We start from the raw sequence: 26,113 nt of genomic DNA on the forward strand, positions 1-26,113 counted from the left end.
ATAAGTAGTTGTTCGACTAGAATCGATTTTTACAGTAAAAATCAGAATATAGTTGGTATGTTGATTTTTACAGTAAAAATTGAAATACAGTCGAGATACAATCGATGAGAATTGATCGTTCATTTATCGGTCTATTATCATTTTGTAGTTGGCTAAAACTTTCATGATTCTGAAATTCAATATTTCATTCTGAACATTGTACATATGAACAACTTTATTGATAATACATCTTTAAATTATCAGTATTTCAGGTCTGAAGAATAGTTGTTCCATCAAAAGTTTCTAACCGATATGCATTCGATCGAAGTGTCTCGATTATTCTGTAGGTCCTTCCCAATTTGGAGGTAACTTTCTTTGGTCCAAAGTTTTGAGACTTCTATCTTTTTTAAGATTAAGTCTTTGGATGGAAGACCTTCGACTTGAGTTTCACATTATAATATCAGACTACTCTTTGTCGATATGCTGCCATTCAACTTGAGTTTGCTGTCAGACTTTCGAAAGTAGGTCTAAGTCGGCTCTTCGATATTCTGAATTGCTCGACTCACGGTACTGTTCCACCCTGGTTGATGGTAATCCAATCTCAAATGGATTATTGCTTCTATTTCATAGGCCAGATTGAATGACGATTCTCCCATTGATATGCGAAGAGTTATTCGATATGCCCATAGGACCAGATATAGTTCTTCTATCCAGAGACCTTTAGCTTCATTCATCTGGTTTTGAGACCATACAGGATTATTCGGTTTGTTACCTCCACCTCATCGTTAGATTATGGATAGCCGACTGATGTGAGTTTGTACGTAATGTGAAATTTCATACAAAAGTCTTTGAAGTTCTGATTGTCAAATTGTCGACCATTATTAGTGATGATGGTGGGTGATAGACTGAATTTTCATATAATTAATTTTTGAATGAGGTCTTCTATCTTACTTTCAGTGATCTGTGCCAAAGATTTATATGCCTCCACCCATTTGGTGAAGTAATCAATGGCAACCACTATGAACTTCCTCTAACCAGATGTTTGAGAGAAAAGATCAAGTATGTCAATTCCTCATTGTGCGAAGGGCTATGGTGCATAATTGATGTCAGCTGAATAGCTGGTTAATGTTGTATATTTACATACTTCTGATATGGTTTACATCTTCAAACAAGTTCAGCTGTATCTTTCTTCATGGTGGGCCAATAATATCTTTATCATAAGATTTATAAGTGAGAGATTTGTCCCCCAAGTGATTTCTACAAATCCTTTTATGAACTTCTCTGAGTGCATAGTTGGCATTTGTTGGTCTTAAATACTTCAGTAAGGAAAGAGAGAACGACTTTTTGTAAAGTTAGCCATTCATTAAAATATATTGCGAGGCATCTATCTGAGTCGTTTGGTCTCTGAAGGGTCAAGTATTGGATGATTGGATCCATCCAGTTTGGTTCATTATTGACTTTATCAATACTCAACTGTTTAAGACATTCGATGAATGTTCGACCCAGCGAGTTAAATGAAGTAGTCGTAAGTCAAAAAAGTACGTCGGCTCGAGCATTTTTTTTCTTAGGATGTGAGAGATCTCAAAATATTTTACAGTCAACATAAATCTTTTATCTTCTAAAGATACTTCATCATAACAGAATCTCAAGCTTCAAACTCATCCTTAACCTGTTCAGTAATTAGCTGTGAGTCAGTGAAGATCTTCAGATTGTCAATGTCAAACTCCTTGGCAATCTTTAAGCTAGCTAGGAGTGCTTCATACTCGGTTTGATTATTTGAAGCTTTGAAATTGAATCGAAATGCATATTCTATTACAATTCCTTCGAAATTGGTGAAATGAGCCAGCTCCACTGCTTTGTGTATTAGATGCTCTATCAATATATAGCACCCATACCGATGTTAAGTCGGGCTTGGGAGTTACAACTTGCATTATTTTGTCATTGGATTTATCCTCAGGATTATTGTTTCGTATAGTACATTCAGCGATAAAATCGGTCAAAACTTGTGCCTTCATCGATGGACGTGGGTAATACTGGATATCAAATCACTGAATTTTATTGCCACTTTGTCATTCGATCTGAAGTATCAGATCGGTATAAAATCATCTTCAACGGCTGATCTGTCAAGACGATAATAGGATGTGCTTAAAAATATGGGCGAAGTCATTGTGATGATATGATTAGAGCATAGATCATCTTCTCTATCCTCGAATCTCTTATTTCAGCATTATGAAGCACTTGCTAGTATAATAAATTGGTCATTAATTCATTCTCATCATCCTGGACGAATACCGAACTAACTGCTTCAGTCGAAGTTGCCAAATAGAGATACAAAGTTTCTTTGACCTTTGAGTTTATAAGTAGCAGTGGAGATGCCAGATATCTTTTTAAATCTTCAAAAGACTGTCGGCACTCGTCTGATCATGTGAAGTTTTTTACTTATCTCAAGATCTTGAAGAAGGATAAATATCTTTCTGCTGACTTTGATATGAATCACTGAGTGCGGCGATCATTCTATTAAGTTGTTGTATCTCTTTCTTAAAACTTGGATGCTTTATATTGATAATAGCCTTTATTTTCTCAGGATTGACTTCAATTCCTCATTGTGACATAAGAAATTTGAGAAATTTTTAGAAGTTACCCCAAATGCACACTTAGTCGGATTTAAATTCATCTGATGTCGTCGAAGTGTACTGAAAGCTTCTTTCAGATTTTGAATATGATAGTAGTTTGAGAACTTTTTACCAGCATATCATCCACGTAAACTTTCATATTTCATCCGATTTATGCCTTGAATATTTGTTGACTAGCCACTGATAAGTAGCTTTGATATTTTTTAAATCGAATGGCATTACTTTATAACAGTAGATACCTTTATCCTGTTACGAAGGCTGTGTGCTTTCATCTTCAGGTGCCATTCGAATCAGATTATATCCAGCAAAGGCATCCATGAAGCTTAAGAGTCAGTGTCTCGAAGTTATATCAACTAGTTGGTCGATCTTCGGAAAAAAAAATTATCCTTCGAACAGGCTTCGTTTAGATTTATATAATCGATGCAGATTTTTCATTTCTCATTGGCTTTTCTCACCATCACTACATTAGCGAGCCAATCAGAATTGCTTCTCTGATGAAACCAGCTGTGAGGAGCTCATCGACTTCTTCATCGATGACCTTCTACTTTTCAGGAGCAAAAGGCCATTTCTTTTATCTCACCAGCCTAACCTTTGGATCAATATTTAGCCGATGAGTTATTACCTTCGGAGGGATGCTTGGCATATCAGTAGCTGATCAAGCAAAAATATCGACGTTTGCTCTTAGTAGATTTATTAGTTGTTGACATTCCGGATCAGGAAGCTACGATCCAATGGACCATCTTCTAAGGATCTTCTTCTTTTAGTGGGATGAAAATTAGTTGCTCGACTGGTTCATCCATTTCTTTATTTTTTTTTGATCCAATTTATTAATGGACAAAGAGTCTTCAGGTTGATTATTCTATACGGAACTAGGAAGCAACGTCGGACGAGTTGTTGATCTCCACGCATCTCTCTGACTTTATTTTTTGTTGGGAATCAGATCAATAAATGATATGTTGAGACTACTGCTCTCGAGAATTAAGTCCAGATCGTCCGAGTATGGCATTATAAGCTGAAAAAACTCAATAATCGTGAATATCAATAGAACAGTACTTTATTGTGGATCTGTTCCTGCGGTTAATGGGAGAGTAATTTTTCTTCCACAGTAACTGTATCTTCAGTGAAATGAATAATGATGTGGAGACTCTATAAGTCGATCAGTCGATAGTCATATTCGAGAGAAAGTCGAGTAAAAAAAAATATCTATTGAGCTTCTATTATCAACTAGAATTTTTATTATATCATAATTTGCTATCATCATTGAAACAACGATAGCATTATCATGAGGAGTTTATATTCTCCGAATATCATCTTCCAAAAAAGTAATTACATTATCGAATCGTCGTTTTTCACCGACTCTTCTTCGAAAGTTGCCCCCCAGTTCTTTGGTCGCCTGAAAATCATGTTGATTACTCCCATCGTTGGTCAATTATTAATTGTCTCCTCAGCTTGCGGTTGAGATTGTTGGTCGGTGGGAGGTTAAGTCGGACGATCGCGTCAGAATTTTTTGAGATAGCCTCATCGAGTCAGGATCTCTATCTCATCCCTGAGCTGGATGCACTGTTCAGTATCATGATCGTGATTACAATGGAACCGACAGTACTTTTTCTGTTACGGCTCTTCGATGGCACTTTCATTGGTGGAGGGTGTCTAAATACTTCTTTCTTTTGATCTCCATCAAGATCTGTGCATGGAGAGCAGAAAGAAGAATATAAGAGTCATACCTGCCATAGCTGCTAGACTTCGACTCCGTCGAGATGAAGCTCGCTTATTGGTAATTGGCCGACTTGATTCGGTCAGAGCTTATTTTTCTTCTATTTCTTCTTCTGATCTTTTCTGTATGTTTGGTTGGATCAGAAGCAGCTTCATCTGTACGAATATACTTATACGCACACTCTAAAAGTTAGCATAAGTCTGAAAGAGATTTTATCTAAAGAATAGATGAATCTGGATCTCTTCAGACCCTTCTTCATGATCGATATGGCCATATCTTCATTAAAATCTCTGACTTCAAGTGTGGCCACATTAAATTGAGCTACAAAATCTCTCAACGTCTCTATCTCATTTGCTTAATAGAGAAGAGACTGTCTAATGTCTGTGTGGCCTTCGACTAGTGCTGAAGTGAGCCGCGAAAGAATATTCGAGTTGCTCGAAAAAATTAATGCTCTCTGATTAAAGCCCAGAATATAGGTTTGAGCAGCCTTCCGAATAGTTACAGAAAGCTGATGCATAAGAGGGCGACGGTTGCCCCCTGAATCATTATAAGAGCCTTGTAGCTCTCCAAATAGTCGATCGGATCGGTGGAGCCATCGTATGGCTCCATCTGCGATATCTTGAATCGAGACGAAATCAGCTCATCCAGGATGTGCTAGAGAGAGGCTGGGCAGTGTGGAAGTCGTAGTCGTTGGAGGACTTCCGACTTCTACTTGAAGTCGGGCAAGTTGGCGATCGATTTTCTTGAACTTGCATTCGTGGTCGTCGAACTGCCATTGTCAAAAAAAATCGAGGGTAGAACCTTTTGAAGAGCTTGAAGATGGAGAAGCAGAAGGCGTCCGTAGACTTTCCCTTCCTGATACTATTGCATGAGAAGGAGAGGGGGAGTACCGTGAATGATGGGTGGCATGATGGGAGTGTCGAAAATGTGTTTGCCCGTCTCGGTGAGAGTGTCGAGATGGTCGCTCTGGAGATAAGGAGGGTGAGCACCATGGTGGATGGCGGCTATGCCTAATGGTACTGATTGAGCTATCGGCTCCTCCACCGGCAGCAGCTGCTGCTGGAGGCTTTGGACTACCTCTGTTAATACCTTTATTTGCTGCATAAGTACAATAATTTGCGCATTCGTAGTGACTACAGGATGCGAAGAACTGAACTTTACCACTGGAGGTGGGAGAGGAACATCTTCCGATGGGAAGACTGCCTCGCTGACCTTGTTGACTGTTGACTACTGATTTTTGGCATGGTTGTTTATCTCTTCTCCTATTTGGCGCACCAATGTTGCGGATAAGGAATCGGCCCATCATGTGAGTATTGTTCGCTCTGATCATGGGCCTCATGGTTTTGCCGTTTAAAAGGCACCTCATGTGGGAAGAATTTTTTTCTCCTTATAAGCATGAGTTTCCCTTGACTTACAACCAATGTGGGACTATTGGTGCCCTCCACATTATTAAAACCATAACAGAGCCCCCCAGTCAAAGGAGACTCTGATGTATACAGTCTGAGGAGTCCCACGGTCAGTCGAGATGGACCTTAGCTTCAGAGAACTGAGGCAACCTCGACCCCTACCTGGCATGCCATTATTGCGGATAAGGGCTCGGCCCATCACGTGAGATATTATTCGCTTTGGTCCATGGACCTCACGATTTTGCCCTTTAAAAGGCACCTTTTGTGGAAAAATTTTTTCCTTCTTATAAGCGTGAGTCCTCTTGACTCACAACCGATGTGGGACTATTGGTGCCTCCACATTATTAGAACTACAACAAAGCCCCCAATCAAGGGGGACTCCGATGTGTACAGTCTGAGGGCCCCATAATCAGCCGAGGTGGACCTCAGCCCCAAGGAATTGAGACGGACGTCGACCCTTTCTGGCATGCCAATTTGTTGCGGCTAATCTCCTATTGCGTCTGTCGCCGGTGAAGAGCACCTGCAAAATGAATCCTCACAAACTGAAATTGTGTTCGGCAGGAACCTCCGATGCTCAAGTTAGTGGAAAGTGGTGAGTAACAGATGAAGAATATTTGAAATGATAGAGTATTAGCTCAGAATTATCTTATCAATGTTGTTTATTTATCTTCTTTTTATAGATAATTCAGATATAATCTCGAGCACGTGGTCCCACTTTTTATGGCACTAAATTATCGGACCATAATCATGGAGTTAATGGATTATTTATGCCCACTAATGATCGTGATACGTAGTTGATAACCGTTTATAACAGTTAGATATGTAGGTTTCGCATATTCTGATCTTACGTGATCGTGGAAAGATAAGCCGCTTATATGTTGGTAGTCGTAAAGATCCGAATGAGCATCGATCGATAACTCTGATATGTTGATGGTCGTGAGTCGGATATTAACTGAGTTATCGTGATTGTTCGTTGATGGTTGAGAATAGCCGACTGTCGGTCGGTCAACTGATTGTGAGTCAGCATACTGTGTTTATGAAGTCGATCTATAGTCAGAATTGAGATTGGTTGAATTGTCCCAACAAGTTAAATAAAATTAAATTTTTTATTAATGAAGCCCATTAATTTATAACTGAAACAATGAAAAAAATAAAATGCACGTTTAAGAAAGATCCTTCTATCCATATCTTTTTTTCTTTTTCATCAAGTCTTTTCATCGATTATCTTCCTCATTAAGTCATTTCTTCCATTTATGAGGTCTCCTCTTGAGTCTTTTTCTCCTCTTCCATATGCCATCTTTTCTATCCATGAGATCTTCCTTAAGTCTATCTATTTTCTTTCAAATTTCTCTGCTGCATATTGCTTTATCTAGAATTATGTATTGGGATGTCGGATAAATATTTTACTAGGTATGTATTAACTGATCATATACTGTATATTTATGAGTACTAAGTTCAATAAATTATGTATCAATTTATCTTTAGGTGTATTGGATTGTTACTGGATATGTATTAAAAAAATTTACAGTATATATCAGTAAGCCGTTTAATATGTATTATTTAATTATGTGCGATGCACTCATGAGTGTTATATTCTAAAAGCTATATATCATCTTATCTATAGGTGTATATTGGGATGTTGGATAAATATTTTGTTAGATAAAAACTGTATTTAATTTATTTGTAGATATGTATTAATTTTTTGATGATTAATTTATTTAATATATATCATATGATCCTATAGTATATAATGTTAAAAAAAATATATAAAAATAAAAATAAAAAATATTATTTTTTTAAATTATAAAATTAATAATTTTATTAGTAGAAAAAAATCTCGCTCACTATAAATTTGACACAGGTAGAAATGCAATAAAGTATGAACTCCCCCTATTTAATATTTTATAATGTACGTTCTATATGACTTTTGTTCCCATATTTGATGGCCGTCCATTTTTTAACGGCGCTCGATGGCTGGCGCACCGTTCCGTGCCTTCAAATTTTCTCCGCGCCTTGTGCATGCACACCCAAACATCGCTCCACAAAAGCCGAAAGAGATGTGGCCAGGCCTCTTGCTCGTTGATGCATGGTTCCTTCGGATGCACCACATTAACCGGTGGTGTGCATGAGCGGAGTACTGTACTTAAGGCAATAACATCTACTTGAGGCCTCCATTAGGGAGAAAAAAATTTGTGCCTCTGGTAGAACCCTGTCTAAATTTTTTACGTTGGAAGAGACCAAAGGTGCAGCAATCAGGGAAATCCACTAATCTTACGATTTCGAAAAAGTGGATATCACATTCTTATTGTGATGTAATTTATGTTGTACCAGTTGATTTGAACAGAAGAACTCTCTCTCCTCTCATCATGGCGCCATTTGAAGATAATAATTTTTATTCATAAATAAAATTATTGTCATAAATAAATTTATTTCATGAATAAACTGTCCAATCATCCAAAAATAATGTGGTGCATAAGGAAGATTAAATAATTATAATTATTGTTTCTCGCTATAGATTCTGTCTCCTACAAAATTTGCCATAAAAAGATGATGAATGATTGCATAGAGCAGAATTTCAAAGTATTTTTTATTTTTAAAAATTTAAATCTAATTTAGAAATAGATATAATGCGTCTATGATGCATAATGCAATAAAAATATTGGATCATGAGAAACTAAATAATTCAATGGATCGGTAAACAATGAAAATAAGTGTGTTTTAGATTTTTTGATTCCTTTTGCTTTATAATCCAGACGGCAATTTCAAAGCAAAAAATTGATCAAAAATATTTTATGATATCTTTACATGTATTAAAAATTATATATATTTTTATTCATAGATATTTTTAATTGCATAAATTATGGAATGATAGGAATGTTTCATTACACTACATTAATTTTCAATATATCTACTTGTTACAATCACATCATATCTGATTATAAGGACCGCCATGGCGGTAAGAATTGATATAGCACGTCGATAATATCATCAACAACGTTCCACATCACTACTCAATACACTTATCCAATATGGCAATCCATGATTGATGATATGGGAGTGAGACGATCGGGGTCCCATGGATCATCAGCCATCCATCGGCTTCCACCAGGGCAGCATTTTTTTTTCCTTATCAACTAGTTTTTAAGCTCGTGCGTTGCGTGTGTGTTTGTAGATCATATTCATATAATTGATTGATTATATTTATAAAAAATTAATAATATATCTATTTATATTCTTAATGTTCATGAAGATTTTAATAACATCAATTAATGAATATAAATAAATTTTAATATTTTTATAATTTTTTTTATGAATAATATATTCATTGATATCTTTGATGTTCATAAATAAAAATCTTAATAATATCAGTTAATAAATATAAATAATTTTTAATTTTATTTATTAAAAATAAAATATATATATTTAATGCTTAATAGAAGAGTGTAAATAGTATGCATAAAAAAAAAAAAAAAAGGGACCGGAAAGTTTCATTTGCAAACCAATCTTCTTTCATTTTCTGCTTTTTATATATTAACCAGAGTATCTGAAGTCGGCGATTCTGCTCCCGAATTTTGATCAGCCGCCGACCATATTGTATTATAAACAGCATCCGGGCAGCCCGACGGGCCGTGCGTCGCGTTTCCCTGCCCTCCCCTTCCTCCACCTCCTTTCGCCTCTGGGGCTTCCCTGCGCGAACGACAGCTCCAGCGACTCCACAGCGAAAAGGAGAAAGCCATAAACCCTTCAAAATTCCATTCGGTCGTCGAGAGTGCACCAAATCTTCGATTCTCTCAGCTTTCCTCACGGAGTAGAAGAACAACAACAAGAAGAGAGAGTGAGAGGGGCGAGGGAGATTAAAGAGAGAGAAAGAAGAAGGGGAGACGAGATGTCGCTGGAGGACGATGGGAGGAACGTGCTGGAGACGGGGAGGGCAGATCGGTCGGTGTGGCTGATGAAGTGCCCGCCGGTGGTGTCGAGGTCGTGGCAGTCCGCCGCTGCCTCGGCGGCCGCCTCGTCGTCCGATGCCGGCCTCCCTCCCCCCATCGTCTCCAAGGTCGTCCTCTCCCTCGACCCTCTCCATCCCGAAGAGCCCTCCTCTCTGCAGGCAAGCCTTCCTCCTTTTTTTATTTTCCCATTCATCTAGGGCACTCCTCTTGCTTCTAAGTAATTGTTGTTTTTTTTTTTCTTCCTTGCGTGCAATTTGATTAAGTACATTCCGATGAAGAAATTGTGGAAGAATTGTTTTGAAAAATTAGGTTAATTGTACTGCTATTCGTGGTTACAATCATCGGTGGTGGTAATTGAATGAATTCAGAAAAGGAAACTAATCGGTGGAATAGTTGAACGAAATTGCTGCTACTCTTACAAGGGAAAGGATGCTGTTACTTATGCTTGAAGTGCAGAGACTTGCTTTCTGAGGTCCTTATGATTAGGTTCTCATTCAGGACTTTAGTATTGCTGTGAATTTGAGCGTTTTGATGGTCCATTTTTAGCAGTGTAGAATTTGTTATTGGAAGATTGCCACCATGAATTTACAGGAAGCATATGATTCATTACAATCGGGAAGCTGTTGTTTGGTCCGGGGATGGTGAAGGGAGGATTTAGAACTCCATGTGGCTGAAGACAGTGAAGTGAAAACAAAGGAGGTTGAGGAGGAGCGTTGAGTTGGTGGTGCAATAGGCAGCACAATACTTTTCTAATGTGGAAGTTGCTGCAAATGCTAAGCTTGTGGGGGAATCATATGCCTCGTGCCTTCAAGTTTGTTGCCAATAACATGCCAGACTAAGGGGAAGTTGTGTATTACAACTGATTTGGCCGTTGGTTTTCAACAGTTTCTATTTAACTTATGCTTTTGCCTTTGATTCTATAATTAGTGTTTCAAAATTGTTCTCAGCAGGACATGACTTTTTATTTATTGCTTGATGTAGACTTTTCTTGAGTTAATATTTGATTTCTTATGATCATAGGACCCAAAACCATGATATGTCAGAAAACTTAAAAGGAAATTTTTTAAAGCCTTAGATGAGTGGCTAGGTTTGATTATGCAGGAGTTCAGTCCTCTGCAATAGGGAAGCATTGAGTGGCCGCTCGATGGCGCAGTCGCGCGGATGGTGCCGCGGGGTGAAACAGGTCTCTATTTTACGGGTTTTTTTAAAAATCAGAAAATAGTTGAAGTCGGCAACTGGATTGCTGACTTCACTAATTATTTTGTTTTAAAAAAATTGTGAAAGTTGCCAACTTCACGTGTTTAAATAAAAAAAAAATTATGAAATGGGGGGAACCCTATTTCGTTTCAAAGAAGGGGGCGAACCGACAGAGCCGTGGAGGCCGTCCTCCCGCTCGACCACCCTCAGGCCTGTTGGTATGGGCTCGCCGACCATCAGGGGGCCTCGCGATGGAGGCGTCGTTTGTCTGGTACGTTGCCCCCCCAAGCATCCTCTCTCTCTTTCTCGCTCTTTCAAGTGTCCTATCGGACGATAACGGGGCTCGGAAGCCCTCCGACAGTTGCAGTGGGCCACCGTCGGCCTCCGTGGCTCCGACCTCCCTCTCTTCCTCTCTCTCTTTCTCACTTTTTCTCTCTTTTCCTTCCGATACCATCGATATACCGTTTGAACTGGCCGAATCATGTCGGTTTTCCATCGGTCCAGCTTGGTACGGGGTGTACTAATCGGTTCGGCATGGTACAACATTTCTTGATTTGTATCATTTCGATACATCTTTAATCGCATATGATGCGAATTTAAGTATGACATTATGTTATTTAGCATCCTAAATAATTAATACATGGATTAGATATCATTTGATCCTAAAATATTTAAATCAATTAAAAAATCTAAAAATACTCAATACGTACTGATCATCAGAATTTGGTTGATCATTGATGTTCATAAATAGCAGGATCATTTATATAGTTAGGAGGAACATCAGTCCATCTGTCTAAGCATATAGCATTATAATCATCTGTGTTTATTCCATAAGGTAGACGCACTGGATCATAACTCATCCTCGAACTCTCGCTGAGGTCTTGACTCTGAGAGGCATTATCGGGCTAATAGTCTGGTTGTGAAGGGCCCCATCCAAATATACTGGCAGCAAATTCTGATCCGTAAGACACTCTGGACTGCATAGGATAGTAGCCACTAGAAGATATCTCCGATACACGATATCCATATTCATATCCATAAGAATCATAGGCTGCTTCTGGTTGCAGATAAGAGGATTTAGAATATGAGGATGAAATTGATACATCTATGGGTTTTACTCTACGTGTGAGGTCATCTATAGTTGCATTATATCTTGAACGATCTTATGGAGTCCGTCGTCTGTATGAAATCGTATCATCGCGGGTTCTACCAACTCGTGCACCATAGTCTCTATTCTGCACGGCGTGCATAAACTGAAACTCATCAGTGAATTTAAGACTATCAACTAGCTGCGTCTCCTGTCCTCCGGTCCCTCCATGATCACCGGATCTATGAGTAGAACTATCATCACTGCTCTGTCTGGTGTCGAATCTGAGTGAACTGAATGCTCCCTCTCTACTGGGACTGCAACTGTCTTTCCTTTTCTTTTGTCTCTATGCCTAGCAACTACCTGTCCTCTCGTCATGCCTTGCTTTGGCTGCTTAGGCTGTGAGGGTGGATACTGTGGTGTATCGACTGGAGGCCTATGTGGAATGTTGCTACTTGTCTATTGAGAGGCGTCCATCCTAGCCTTACTAGCAACAAAACTGGTAGGTTATGGAGGTGATCCTGGCTCATCAAGCTCTGCTCATGTTGCTGACTTATAACCCATTCGATCATCAGATCTTCATCTTCATCAATAAAATCACTCGTAGTTGGATTCGAATACTTCAATTGAACTTTCTTAACGCATTTAAGTCTCAACCTCAAATTATAGTGCACATACATAAGGTCATTGAGGTATTTCTGTTTTAGATGGTTCCTCTACTTGCTGTGGATAAGGGCAAAGATCGATCAGTTGCGCTCACATCCACTTGATGAAACTGTCTGGGAGAGGATCTTGATGGCAAGATCCTTCAGATTTTGTGCGGATCCACCAAAATACATCCATCATTCAGCTACAAAATCATTGAAATTTAGCAAAATCAAAAAGAAGATTGTATATGTCAATATAATAATAGATTTATTAATACATATCTGGATTCATCTTTGATTTGCTTTTGATTGCTATATTACTTCCAAATGATTCTGTGCCCTCCCTAAATATTTTCATCTGTAAAAAAATTATTTGTTATAATATCTTACTTATTGAAGATATAGCTAAGTTAATAAACATCACTGAACTTAATTTGTTCAAGACAGCCATCATGTCTGGATCGGACTTCATTTTGTCTATTATATTTTGTAGGACGGACAAAAGTTCTTTATCCATTCCAATTTCAGGTATGGAGTATTGAAACCTCGGATTCAGATGATAAGCTGCATATAAATTTTCATAATTGATTAAGTTTATTTATACAAATCTTGAAAGAGTTTTTAATTTGCTGCTTACCTGCTAAATGCAACTCCCTGCCCATTTGATGGCCCCATCGATGGTCGATGATCCTAATGTACTCATCGGTATGCTGTGGATTTGCCATCTTGATTTGTTTCTTTACCCTCTCCATTATATAATATGAGAAACCCATCTGGAGGTATCGCTCACCATCCACAGTTTGAAGCACTTCATATAGAGGCTTGATAGCCGCCATCATCTTCTCGGTCTGCTGCTAGAATGACTGTCTCGTCATTAAGCTCTCCACATTGCTCTTTTTAGTGTCTGTCTTGGCATATCTGCTCTATTGCTACTCAGGACTGACAAATATTTAATGCAATTATATTTTTTTTATCAATCAGGTTATCAAGTGCTATATAATTGGTAGCAAACCGTATGATATCTGGTCTCAATATATCGCCCCCAACAAACTGCCGCATCAGTGAAAAGACCCATGTATGGTTGTAGATGAATCTGATGATGCTTTGTGCCAACTCTACTACCTTCTGTACTCTACGAATCTTTCTAATATCCATCAACATTAGATTGATACAATGTGCAGCATACGAAGTACAAAAAATATGCGGTCGCTGCTCCATCAATATCTTTTATGCAGCCTTATATTGTGATTCATTATCTATGATAATCGATCGATATTTTGCTCTTCTACTTGATCAATCACGTTCATCAATTTGAGGATGTAGTTGGCATCGTGCATCTCAATTGAAGCATCAATAGACTTGTGAAAAAATATTCTTCCATCACAATATATCAAGAAGTTGATGCTTCGTCTAATATGACCAGTCCAACCATCACACATCACAGTCAACCCATACACTGACTACTTGTTCTGATACGAGGCAATCTATTTTTTTAGATCCTTCTTATTCTGATGAAGAAGCTCACCATAGATATCTCTTGATCCTGGAGGATCTACATCTAGACCGATAGCCTGTATAGATGAAATGGCAGAGCGATAATATAGGCTGTCTGCTACGTTTGCTTGGATATGACTGAAGTGAAACTAAGATTTAATAGCTCACTGCATATCCTTCTTCTTGTCTTTTCTCAACATAGTATTTGTTGGGGGTGGTAACCCGGCCATGCCGAAGACACAGAGAAGAGGTCTCGAGGAAGGCAAGGCCCCCTTTCCCACTCTCAGCTTATTGAACGACAGCATTCAATTAATGGGTGTCTACCCACAGCACGTGTTGCGAAGCAACAGCACTTATTAAGTTGAAGGCCTGAAAGTCATGGATGACTTGAGAAGTGTCATCCTTCACTCGGCACCGACCCAAGAGGTGTTTTGATCGTTAACCAATTTTTACTCCTAATCATGTGTCACACTAGTGACTATAGCAAATTACTGCTTTGGAGGGGGGATGACTCCTGTCAGGGGTTGGCACCTCAGTTATACCGAAGACACGGAGCGGAAGGGGAGTCATGATAGGAGACATGCAGGAATATTATTACAATGTCGGAGGAAGCATAATGAGCACAATAAGATACACCGTCCCAGAATAGTGGGACATTTATCTAAGAAGTTATCTAATGTAACCTGAATGAAGGCCTCATGCTACAATTAAAGAGGGTGGCTTGTCATGGTGAGAGTGGTCATGTTGCTCCATTTAATAATAAAGGTGGCCATCAACAAAGCCACGTCGTATTCATGGTCGCATGCCCATATCATTAATAAAAACAACAGCAGGGGATTTGACAGAGGCTTTAATTGCCTCTTTGCTCCTTGTCCCATCCTCCCATGAGCACCTAACCAGACAAAAAGGAAAAGAGAAAGAAGTGGAGGAGAGAGAAAAGGTGGCCATTAGTGCCTGTGCTCTTCGTGCTCTTTCGACCCCCGCCTCGGCCTATGAGCCTCTTGACGGCCTTGGCTTTTGCATCGGCTACCGATCTTCCTCGATCAGCGAGCCTCCTTCGACCCTTACATCTAGCATCGGCCGCATCCCAGCATAGGTCTCCATTTTCAACTCTGGCCGTTAACCCCCCTAAAGGTCTTTTTGTGGCCCATCACATCACCCATTAATAAATGGGAGTAATCATTAGTGAAGCAAATCTTTCATGCTCTCTCACTGCTGCTTGTCAGCCTGTACCATTAATAGAGGCAGCCCCCACGTGCTATGAGGAGACATTGCCAGATGCCACTTTCAAGGACACTTAATGGGAGACAAAATATCTATGACATCCTCGTGCTCTCCATGGATCCAGCCTCCAAAAGGTAGCTTCCTCTCCCTCAATAATACGTGCTTTTCCGTCTGTTGTGAGAAATCTGACGAGCATCGGAGGGTTCCCGCGGAGCCATCTTCGGCAAAAATTTTTTTTGTAGGTCCGATCACCGTCGACTCATTGGGCTTTATCATGCTCCAGTGCCTCCGGTCCGAGATAAATTTCATTCGCAACAGTATCAATCCTCTGTTGCTTGGAATCTCTGTTAGGAAAGGCATGTGGATTCAAATCGCGGACAGTGGCTCCTATTAGAATCTCTTTAGAGAACTTCTTTCTACCGTCAAATGCTCCCAACATAGATACAAGATGGTTGGTGCTTCTATTGGTGGGCTCTTTAACTGAGGATATTCTCCTAAACCGTGGTTCAGACTTTGTTGTAGTGCTTCCTGAGCCTGACCTACCTTTATAAGCTGACGGTCCAAATTGAGCTCTATGCCTGGCTACCTCCTCTAGCTGTCACTGATCATCCAAGCTTGTCTGAATGACAGCCTCGATCTGTGTCTGCTCATCATTGAAACAGATCCTTTCTTTGACTCTCTGGAGCGATAAGGTGGCTTTGCTGCTCGACGGTCCACCTCTACTTTGTTTATCAAATTTCTTCCCTTCGTTGTTTTAAAATTAGCGAAGTATTTCTTCATTAACTGATGGACCTTTTGTGGACACTTATGGTATATAGCTACATTCGGATAGCCGTCAGTCAAATGCTGCTTTAACTGTGTAACTCCTTTGAATTTTATACTATACCATTTATATCTCCAATGATGTTGACTTGAGAGCATCTCCCTATGCTCCCAACCAATGTCACGCTTTGGATCTTTCTTCTTTTTTGATGGATCTATTCTTGAAAATTGACAAGCACATTACTTCAATAATTACCTAAAAATAGTAGATTTCGTTTCCCTAATTTTTTAATATTTTTTTTAAATTATTTATTTTTTAAAATAAAATATATTAAAAATTTAAAAATTATGAAAAAATAATGTGATCTTAGATCCATGTAGAATCTTACCATGCATATTACATATAATTTTCTGAGATAATGGACATGCATGAAATGCTGTTTTTTATCTAAATTTAGGCTATGTCACTATGCACAAGATGCGTCATAATTTAATAAAGGGCACTAAATTTATGTCAAAAATAGCTTGCAAGTTCCTAAACAATAATCTGATTTGACAGTTATTTTTAAAATTTATTTTTTAAATAATTTTTTATTTCAAAAATATATTTTTAATTTAAAAAATTATAAATGTATTGAAAATTAATGATTTTAGTGTCATTGTGTAGATCATCCATAGATCTATAACATATATTAAAATCATGTCAAAATTTTTTTTGACATGATTTTCCCTTGTTTTTTCATTTTCATGAATTTTTCAAAAAAAAAGAGAGGAAGAGAGGAAAGAGAGATAAGAAGGAGAAACATACCTTAAAGAGCTTTAATCCATGCATTCTTGGAGTCTTCTGCGCTCTCAGTGTTAGGGAGTGAGAAAGAGAGAGAGATGAGAAACAGAGAAGAAGTCGAAAGACTTCTCTATGTCAGGGGATTAAAAAGCCATTGAACCAGGCGATTCCGGGACTCCGGTTTAGTCCAAAACCATCTGGTTCAGGGCTGAATTGGACGGTTCCTAATTTTTTTTCTTGTTGGGTGCCAAAAATCAGGGCCAAACTGACCTGGTTCCGTGTCGGTATGGCTCAGTACGGCCTGAATCGGGTGGTTCTGTCCGGATTTCAAAACCATGGACTCATAAGATTTCAAAGCCAGATAAAATTTGTATATGGAGAATATTAGTGATCTCATGTACAGTTGCATGAAAAAACAACAGTTGGGCAAGCAACAGCAAAAAAGCCTCCCAAAAAAGGAGACAACTTAAACAGTAAGTAGCTTCAGTTATCAAAAAGTTGAAATTTTATGGTGGAACTGTGAGATTTTATTAATTATAAAATATGTTGATAGGGGTTCAGTTACTATAGAATAATTCTCTGAACCATTCTGCCAATAAAAGGAATCCCGAATATATATGGAAAAACATTGTGATTTTATGACTATGCACGAGAAGTCAATACTGCTGCAGCATGCTCTGATGTCTATTGTAAACTGACTAAAGTCATATCTGTTCTGGAATTCTTCAAGAGAATGACAACTAATACGCTTGAGAATATGATATGGATTGTTATGGAATTTTACTATATTATTGTGCATGTGTTATTGCTACTTTATATAGGATTGATGGAGTGAAGCTAACATAGCAGAGATGTTGATGTATATTGCATAAATTGAGTGGCACATTCATGGCACTCAACTTATCTGGCAAACTTTGTGCTTATACATGTATAGAATCAATAAAAATTGTTATAAGTTGATCTTTAGGGTGAAGTGCTCAAAGTTGCAGGTGAGCTAGTTTATCTTCCTTGCCTGTATGATGTTATATATTCTGCTGTGATGATCTGTCCCTATCAATATCTTGGTCTAAATTTGAAGTCTTGCTGGTTTCTTAAGGCTGTTAATTTCACTTTAATTACATATTATAATTTCAGAACTTGCCAGACATGACTTTTTAAGTGTCTAAATCAAGGTTTTATATACTGGACCATATTGATCCATACTACGTGTATCATACTGGTAGGGAACCCATATGGCATGGGGGCATGATACAATATCATACCAACAGATGGTATGGGTGCTCTTCGGACTTAGCGCCTTTACCATATGTCAGTATGGGGGCATATCATGTCGCACCCTGGTAGCAAGACATAAAATCTTGTTCTAAGTGACCTTCTATTTGATCTTAAGTTTGATATTGAAGCTTTAAAAAGAAATAATTATTTGTATCAAAAGCATATGAACTCTTAATAATTCTTTACACCATGCTTACGCTCAATACTTTTAAGTTGGCTTTGTTAATCTTAATGATATTTTACAACTCAGTCACTATATATTTTTCCTTTGTAATAGGTCTTTCTATCTTATCTGTTGACAGTTTAAGATGGAAATGGCTCAAAATGACTCAAGCAATACACCCAAGAGTTACTCTCTCAATATGTTTAAAGACTTTGTTCCAATGTGTGTTTTTTCTGAATCTAACCAAGGTAAGGACGCATTGCCACTTATGCATTTTTTGGCTATATATTTGTGACAAATATTGGTTGGTTGTCTTATGACCAATGGGCTCTTTAAATAATTGAAAATGTTTCCTTTCAGTGGTATTTCTTATGGCAACAGAAATCATCATATAGTATTCTCTATACAGCTCAAGACCATGTTGTAGTATATTTGTCATATTTAGCCAATCTTTTATATTATACTAAACATTTGGCACATGGCACATTAGTTTTTGTCAGTTGTCCATTTGAGATTATGCAACAGTTCATGTGATGTTAATCTGCTGACACAATATCAGAGATGGCACCAATGATGCTTTCTGGGAGATGAATGGCATTCTTTCACTGAAACTTGTTGCTATATTCAAACACAACTTAGCTTTGCTTGCTCTTGTGCAGCTTGATTTAGCTCAAAATAAATAAAAACTAAATAGTTATCATTCAGCTTTAGGTTACAAAATATGCAACGCTAATATAACTAACTGAGCGAATCTGTCCCCAGGATATATGGTTAGATATATAGCTTATAATTTTATCTAGTGGGCTGTCAAACAAGTTCAGTAGAGCTGTGAAACCATGACCACTAACCATGGTTGTTGGTTAATTATCATAATAACAAGAATATATGAACAAATTGTCAGCCATAATACTTGATAGTGCATTCTGTATGAAAAAGATACTTCGTTGTCGGTAAGCATGAGGGCTTGCACCCAAAACGGGAAAAAAGAGTTTGCAGGCTTGCACATTTTCAATCTTGGATTATAGCCTTCTCAAGTTTATCAGCAAAAATACTCTTGCCTTCTGCAGTATTTCTGTATCATGTGTACGAGGGTAATATCCTATCAGAATGACATAACACTAGGTGACTAATCTCCTAGGTGTAGGGCTGGATTTCGGAGAAAAAAATCACAAAATTTTTTATATTGGAGTATTTTAGGAATCACATTTTAGTTGATCTGGAGTTTCATCTTGTTCCACATCCAAGTAAAAATATGCAAATCTTCATTATTCCACTTCTCTGTTTTACTTTCTTTGGGTGGAATAGAAGTGAGACTAACAACCCTATAAATTTTTAACTTGCATATGCCCTTTATTGATGTAATATGACTTTGTGTCCTTACTCCAAATGCATATTTGATGAGGTATATTGACATCAAGATGCTTATCTATTGAACTTAATATAGGACTTTTTTAAAAAAAATTGCTAAGGGAAAAACTTTTAGTAATAGGAGGGTGCAGAGAATATACATGCATATGTACATATTTATATACATACATACATACATCTATGTGTATATGTATGTATGCATGTATTGTGAGATACCGATGACCCAATAAATGCTCAACTTGTCTGAGCCCATTGTAGATAAAATTTGTTTTTCAGTTTTAGGTCCTTATTTCAAGTGGATGTTTGATGAGATATAATTCACCTCAAGATGCTTATCTATTGGACATAAGTATATGATTTTCTTTTAAAAAAATTGCTAAGGAAATAAGCTTTAGTAATGGAATGGTGCAGAGAATGTACGTACACAGATACGTATATACGCATGTATTTATGTCAGTATATTGCATGACAATATGTATGTAAATATGTATGCATGCATGTATATTACAAATCTATATGTATGTATGTATGTATATTAGACATCTGAAAGCCTCTAGGTTCAGGTAGCAAACTTGCCTCCCAAAGCTTATGCTTCGCTTGAATGCAAAACTAATGCTCAAGCTCAAAGTCCATCTTTGGTCCACATTCTACTAACCCTAGTCGGAAGATGATGGTTGTATATGGGTGAGGAAGTGGTAAAATAATGTTGATAGCAGTGTCGGTATTTTAGGAGGGAAGGAAGAGATGGATGAAGAAAAATAGGCACCAGGAGGGAAGGGGGGTTTCACCAGGGATTGAGGAGTAGGGAGGAGTTTGGGGCTGTGGATGGCGCAGAGGAGGGCTGAAGATGGGCTAGTGATGGTGGGAGTGAATGGTGGGTTGACATTGGATGAGGGGAGATGTCAAGGGAGCTGCATGCATAGGTAGAGCATGGAGGTTCAAGAAGCTAACTTGCCTTTCTAAGCTTGTGCTCTGCTTGAATTACTTAAGCTTAAGGTCATCTTTGGCTCACATTCTGTTAACCCTGGTCAGAAGAGGATGGTTGTATGTGGCTTAGGAAGCCTTACAAAGTGATGTTGATGGCAATGATGATAACTTAGGAGGGGAAGGGAGAGATGGGTGAGCAGAAATGGGCACGAGGGAATGGGGGTTCACCAGGGATCAAGGTGTAGGGAGGGGGTTGGGGCTGTGGATCATGGAAAGGAAGGGCTGAAGGTCGGTTAATGTGGGTGGGTGTCAAAAGTAGGTTGACATCAGATGAGAGGTCAAGGGAACTTACTGCATGGGCATGGGAAAGGGGAAGTGTTGATACACATGGGGGAGAAGTGGAGTAAAAATGTGGAGTGGGTTGGGGGGTGGTGGAAGGGAGAGGAAGGAGACCTTGGGGTTGGAAACAAGGTGAGCGGACTTGTCCATGACTGGTAGATGGTGTTAACAGGTGGGGAGGTGCTGTGTAGGTGGTGATAAAGATGGGGGGGAGCATATGGGAAGGGAATTAGGAGGATGAGGTTGTGAGAGGCTAGAGCATTAGGGTTGGTTGAGATAAAAGTTTTAGGAGACTAGGTCATCCATCTCAATAGATGGTCCAAATTCTTTGAAACTTATCATGTTGTGATACGAGGCTTCAGGCTGGGCTTGGGTCAAGAGAACGTTCTCTAGGCCGAGCAGAACTGTAATTCAACTCAGACATTAGAATTGGGGCTGACATAGGCTTGTAGCTCTTTTGGCCCTTGGCCTGGTCTTTACCTAGAGCCAGCCTAAGCCTGTTGGCAGACTTATGAATATTAGTGAACCAACTTTACAATTGCATCAATATTTTTCCTCTTTACATGGTTCCCTTTGTGCGTCCAAGAGTTATTTCCGTAAGGGAATATATTTTGTAAATATCATACACTTAAGTGGAAAAATAACACAGAAATTCCCATTTGGGCTGTCTTGAGCAAAGATACATGTAGAGATATGTGTGTATAAATATATTGTGATTGACTTAAGACTACTTTGATACCATGTGTAGTTTTTTAGTAGTATGGATCTTATATAAAGCCTCAGAGAAAGAAAGCAGTTGCCTATATATTTGCTGCCCAAAGAAAACTTCTGAAGAAGGAAAATATGGATTATAAGATGAGAAAACAAGTGTTAATATACTACCCATGGAGATTGAGCAAAAAAAAAACAGATGTAGGAAAGTATGGCTCTAGAAATCATGAATAAAGAACAGGTTGCCTAACTTTCGCTGGGAAAGGGATACTTTGGAGGCCTGCTGTCTAACAAATTTCCCAAACTGAGATAAAAAGAAGAAAAAATTATCTATAGGTCCCTGAATGGATCCGAAATTACTTTTAAGTCTCTGGACTTTTCAAGTTGAATAAAAAGTCCCTGGAATGCTAAGAAGTTATTTCTAGGTTCCTGCCGTCCACACAGATTGGTTACACAGATCCATATTCAGGTTACACGGATTTATGTTCAAGTTACATAGATTTATGTTCAGGTTACACAGGTTACCTAGTTTCAATATCTGGTTATGCACGTTCATGTTTAGGTTATACAGGTATGTACTTTGGTTATACAGAAATAATTTCTTAGCATTTTAGGGACTTTTTATTCAACTTGAAAAGTCCAGGAACTTAAAAATTATTTCAGATCTATCTAGGGACGTATAGATCATTTTCCCTTAAAAAGAACATGGGATACTTGCAGAGATGGTATATGGAAAGCAATTGACTATGTTATCTTCTAGTTCTCTGTTTCCCACTTTTTGAAACAAAAGGTAATTAGGACAAATCTTATTATGTTAGTGCTAGTCAATTCAAAATTAACTCTATTCTTAGAACATTTGAATGTTCTTGTGTTATTTGAACATGTCAGCTCATTTTTGTTTCCATGAGATCTCTATTGCTGGTGTACCAAATTGTAGAACCTTGAATGGAAATGTATAATCATGTGATAGAGACAATTCTGATAATACTAACAAAACTTATACTATCTCTTCTCATTATACTTGTTGTATGATTTCGCTTTTATATGTTTGTTCCTTTTTGCTGAGGCCTTTGTGATATAATCACTTTGAAAGTAAACTGTTATTTGTTGCAGGGAAATTTTCATTGGAAGGAAAGGTGGAACATAAATTTGACATGGAACCTCATAGTGAAAACTTTGGGGAGTATGGTAAAATGTGCCGTGAAAGGACCAACAAAGCTATGATAAAAACTAGACAAGTGCAGGTTTATATCTTAATATTATATTCTGCTTTTTATGGGTTCCCTTTAAAATTTGCATTTTCTTAAACTGTCCTGATTTGTGGAAAAATTTACTGTATTAGGTAATTGACAATGATCATGGAGGACTTATGAGGCCTATGCCTGGTATGGTTGGCTTGGTTCCATCTGGTTCAAAGGTATAATAATATTTTCGAAAATGTTGTCTCATTTATATACTAACTATATATTGAGGAGAGGATATTCTGTGTGTGGCGCAATGTGAATCTTATCATAGTTGGTTTTATACATTAAACACACTGGACTAGAGATAAACTGCCCAGACATTAGGCACATTAGCCCTGAGGTAAGTATCGCTCAGGTTATGTTGGGCCAGATTCGATGTGCAGAGCTGTTTTGTAGTAGCCTGGTCAGTTGCAGCAGTCGTCAGTTTTTCCAGATCTTGGCGGCTGACCTGGTTTCCAGTCTGACATGATATTTATTCTGGTCTCTCAATGATTTATCTCGGGGTCAGAAATGTGTTTCTCCTGTCTCACATGAAAGGCAAACATATACATCACGTATGCTTGTATATGTATATATAAGCTCATATGTGGATTGCCTCGGTATTTTGTGCTTGTAACTCCAATTTCTTTTCAAGACTTCTTATTGCATTTGTAAACTTGGATTTCAATAATACCAATTATGTCCGCTTCCATAAAAAGTGTTCCATATTTTGTTTGTTTGTTTATTTATTCATATTTTTTGTACCAGGACAAGAAGAAGGCAACACCAACAAAAGGATCTGACGTGAAACGGACGCGTAGAGACCGTCGGGAACTGGAGAACATTATCTTTAAACTCTTTGAAAGGCAGCCAAATTGGGCATTGAAACAGTTGGTACAAGAGACAGATCAACCTGAGGTATATTCTTGGACTCGGTATTCAAACTTTTTGTGTAATGGAGATGAAAGTTTACTGCTGAATTCCTCACCCTTATATAAAATATAACTGAGCAGTATTTGGACTTACTCTGTCATGAGCCTTGAGAAATGTATCAATGTAGCTGCTCTAGTTTATTATTGATGTAACTTAAGCCAAAAAACAAATCCTTGATATGAAATATGGGACATATATCTCAAATAAGTAGAAAATGCTAATATTTCTTTTAGCTCACTTATGACCTTCGCGCATAAGATCATTATTTTAGTAGCTGATGGTCAAACACTTTGATCTTTTTAATGTTAATTTGTTATAACATTTGGCAATCACTTTTTTTGCATGTATGGTTAATTCATTTCAAATTTTAAGAAACACATGAATAATGATGTGACCCTTTGTTCTTATTGTGAACTTGCTGAGTAATAATCACCTGGATCAGTGACCATCTTCTGCAACTTGTAAATATTTTTTCATACATTGGCTTGTATGACCATGAATGACAAACTGATTTCAACTTTTTAAATTTGAGATGCTTGTATATATGTGTTCTTCCATGAGGCCAGCCTTTTCACATAGTTTTGTGATTGTTGTTTCTCTCTGCAGCAATTCTTGAAAGAGATACTAAATGATCTCTGTGTTTACAACAAGAGAGGACCCAATCAAGGGACCCATGAGCTTAAGCCAGAATACAAGAAATCCACCGAGGAAGCGGATAATGCATAAGATCCATTTTGTTGCTTCCAGAATGCTTGTGTGAACCATGATGCTCAAAGATGGAAAGCCTTTTTCCTCTAGAACCTCTGCATCCTATGACTAGTGATTTCTGCTTGAAACAATATTCACTGCAAAAGAAATTGGTTAATTTTGACTTTTCACGATACAAATTCAGGTGCTCTTGTAGTCACTCTGCAGACAGATGTACGTCTTTCCTTTGTCAGTTACAACAGATCCCCAACTTGGTGCAACCATTGTCAATCGATGCAAAGATATTGCTGATAGTGTCATGTTATCAAGTTTCTATGATTGGACGGCTACAGAATACGATTGGAACTATAGTGGATCCAAAAACAGTCATATGCTTCAACTTTGTTCGTTGAAATTAGAACGTGGAATTGAATTCTATCATCCTTGTCATGACAAAACTTTCAAGTCAGGCTTTAGAGGTATTTTATGACGGGGAAGAATCTCTTCATTTTTAGGGATGTGAAATGAAATACGGTTCAAGACTTGGTCCTCTATTTTGTCTAATGTGAGCTTGATTATATCTAAGAATTAGATGTCTATTTGGTTGAATATTGGTGTTGCTTGTACTTCAGAAGTACTTCCCTACTTGGTCCAACAAGGCTTTTTTTTCTTGGATTTGTGTGCATGTATGTGTGTGCGTGTGTGGATGTGCATGTATGCCCATTGGGACAAGCTACAATCGACCACATTTCTAATTCATCATTGAGTAATTTTTTGTGCACATCAACCATTTGAAAATTTCAACCATTTGAAAATTTCAACCATTGAAGATTGACATGCTGCATAAGTCCATACCAATTTAAGTGTGCTACGTCCATCGAATTAAGATATTTTTGGGACTTGTTGAGTTAACAGGAAGAACTTTTATTCTTGGGAATGTTATTCTTGGGAAGTTGATTGATGAGAATATGATGTTTGGGATATGGTTTTGGCATATTTAGTGAACTATAGAAAAGTATTTTTATTTCAAAATGGCTTACTGCTTATATTTAGTTGAATATTTATTTTTTTGAAAATATTATGTATAATATCTATTATATTCTTAATAAATATAAGATCATATTTTTTACTCCAAATTTTACATAAATATTAATATAATATTAATATAATATTAATTTATTTAATATAATATTAACTTCTTATATATTATATCAATATATTTAATATAATATTATATTAATATTTTTATAAATATAATATAAAATGATAGCATTAAAAGGATATTTATGGAAAAAAGGTCTCCAATTTCCATCCATGGAAACCCTAAAAGAATCCATCTATCGCATAGATTTTTCTTTTCTATAAAATATGGAGATTGTATTCTTATAGGAATTTTTTTTAAAAATTTTTTTCCTTTGAAAATTTCAACAAAACAAAGGGAAGTTTTTTCTACTTTCTAGAAATTACACTTTTTCCTTCAATTTCTGCAACCAAATGAGTCCTTGATGTGTGCATGGCTGTTGGGACGAGGCCACATTCTCATATCTCTATTTACATTTATGTTAATATATTCTCAATTGCCATCTAATAAATTTAAAAATTTCAAAGGTTCA

At 37.6% G+C, this 26,113-nt stretch overlaps 1 protein-coding gene across 1 annotated transcript; it reads left to right on the forward strand.

Annotated features, from left to right (window-relative positions):
• The first annotated feature begins 9,385 nt into the window (after positions 1-9,385).
• On the forward strand, positions 9,386-25,126 carry LOC105054291 (uncharacterized). Its single transcript, XM_010935783.4, has 6 exons — positions 9,386-9,837; positions 18,452-18,560; positions 22,771-22,901; positions 23,000-23,074; positions 23,649-23,798; positions 24,420-25,126. The coding sequence occupies exons 1-6, from the start codon at positions 9,619-9,621 to the stop codon at positions 24,537-24,539; spliced, it is 804 nt and encodes a 267-aa protein (XP_010934085.1). The 5' UTR covers positions 9,386-9,618; the 3' UTR covers positions 24,540-25,126.
• Positions 25,127-26,113: the final 987 nt, after the last annotated feature.

Source organism: Elaeis guineensis, chromosome 11, assembly GCF_000442705.2.
Source record: "Elaeis guineensis isolate ETL-2024a chromosome 11, EG11, whole genome shotgun sequence".
In the NCBI taxonomy this organism is placed as follows: domain Eukaryota; kingdom Viridiplantae; phylum Streptophyta; class Magnoliopsida; order Arecales; family Arecaceae; genus Elaeis; species Elaeis guineensis.

Excerpts from the sequence above, each read along its gene's own strand:
- LOC105054291 (XM_010935783.4), top strand. The coding sequence starts at position 9,619 with ATGTCGCTGGAGGACGATGGGAGGAACGTGCTGGAGACGGGGAGGGCA. Across the intron at positions 18,561-22,770 it reads TTTTTCTGAATCTAACCAAG|GGAAATTTTCATTGGAAGGA; the intron begins GTAAGGACGCAT and ends TATTTGTTGCAG. Across the intron at positions 23,075-23,648 it reads TGGTTCCATCTGGTTCAAAG|GACAAGAAGAAGGCAACACC; the intron begins GTATAATAATAT and ends TTTTTGTACCAG.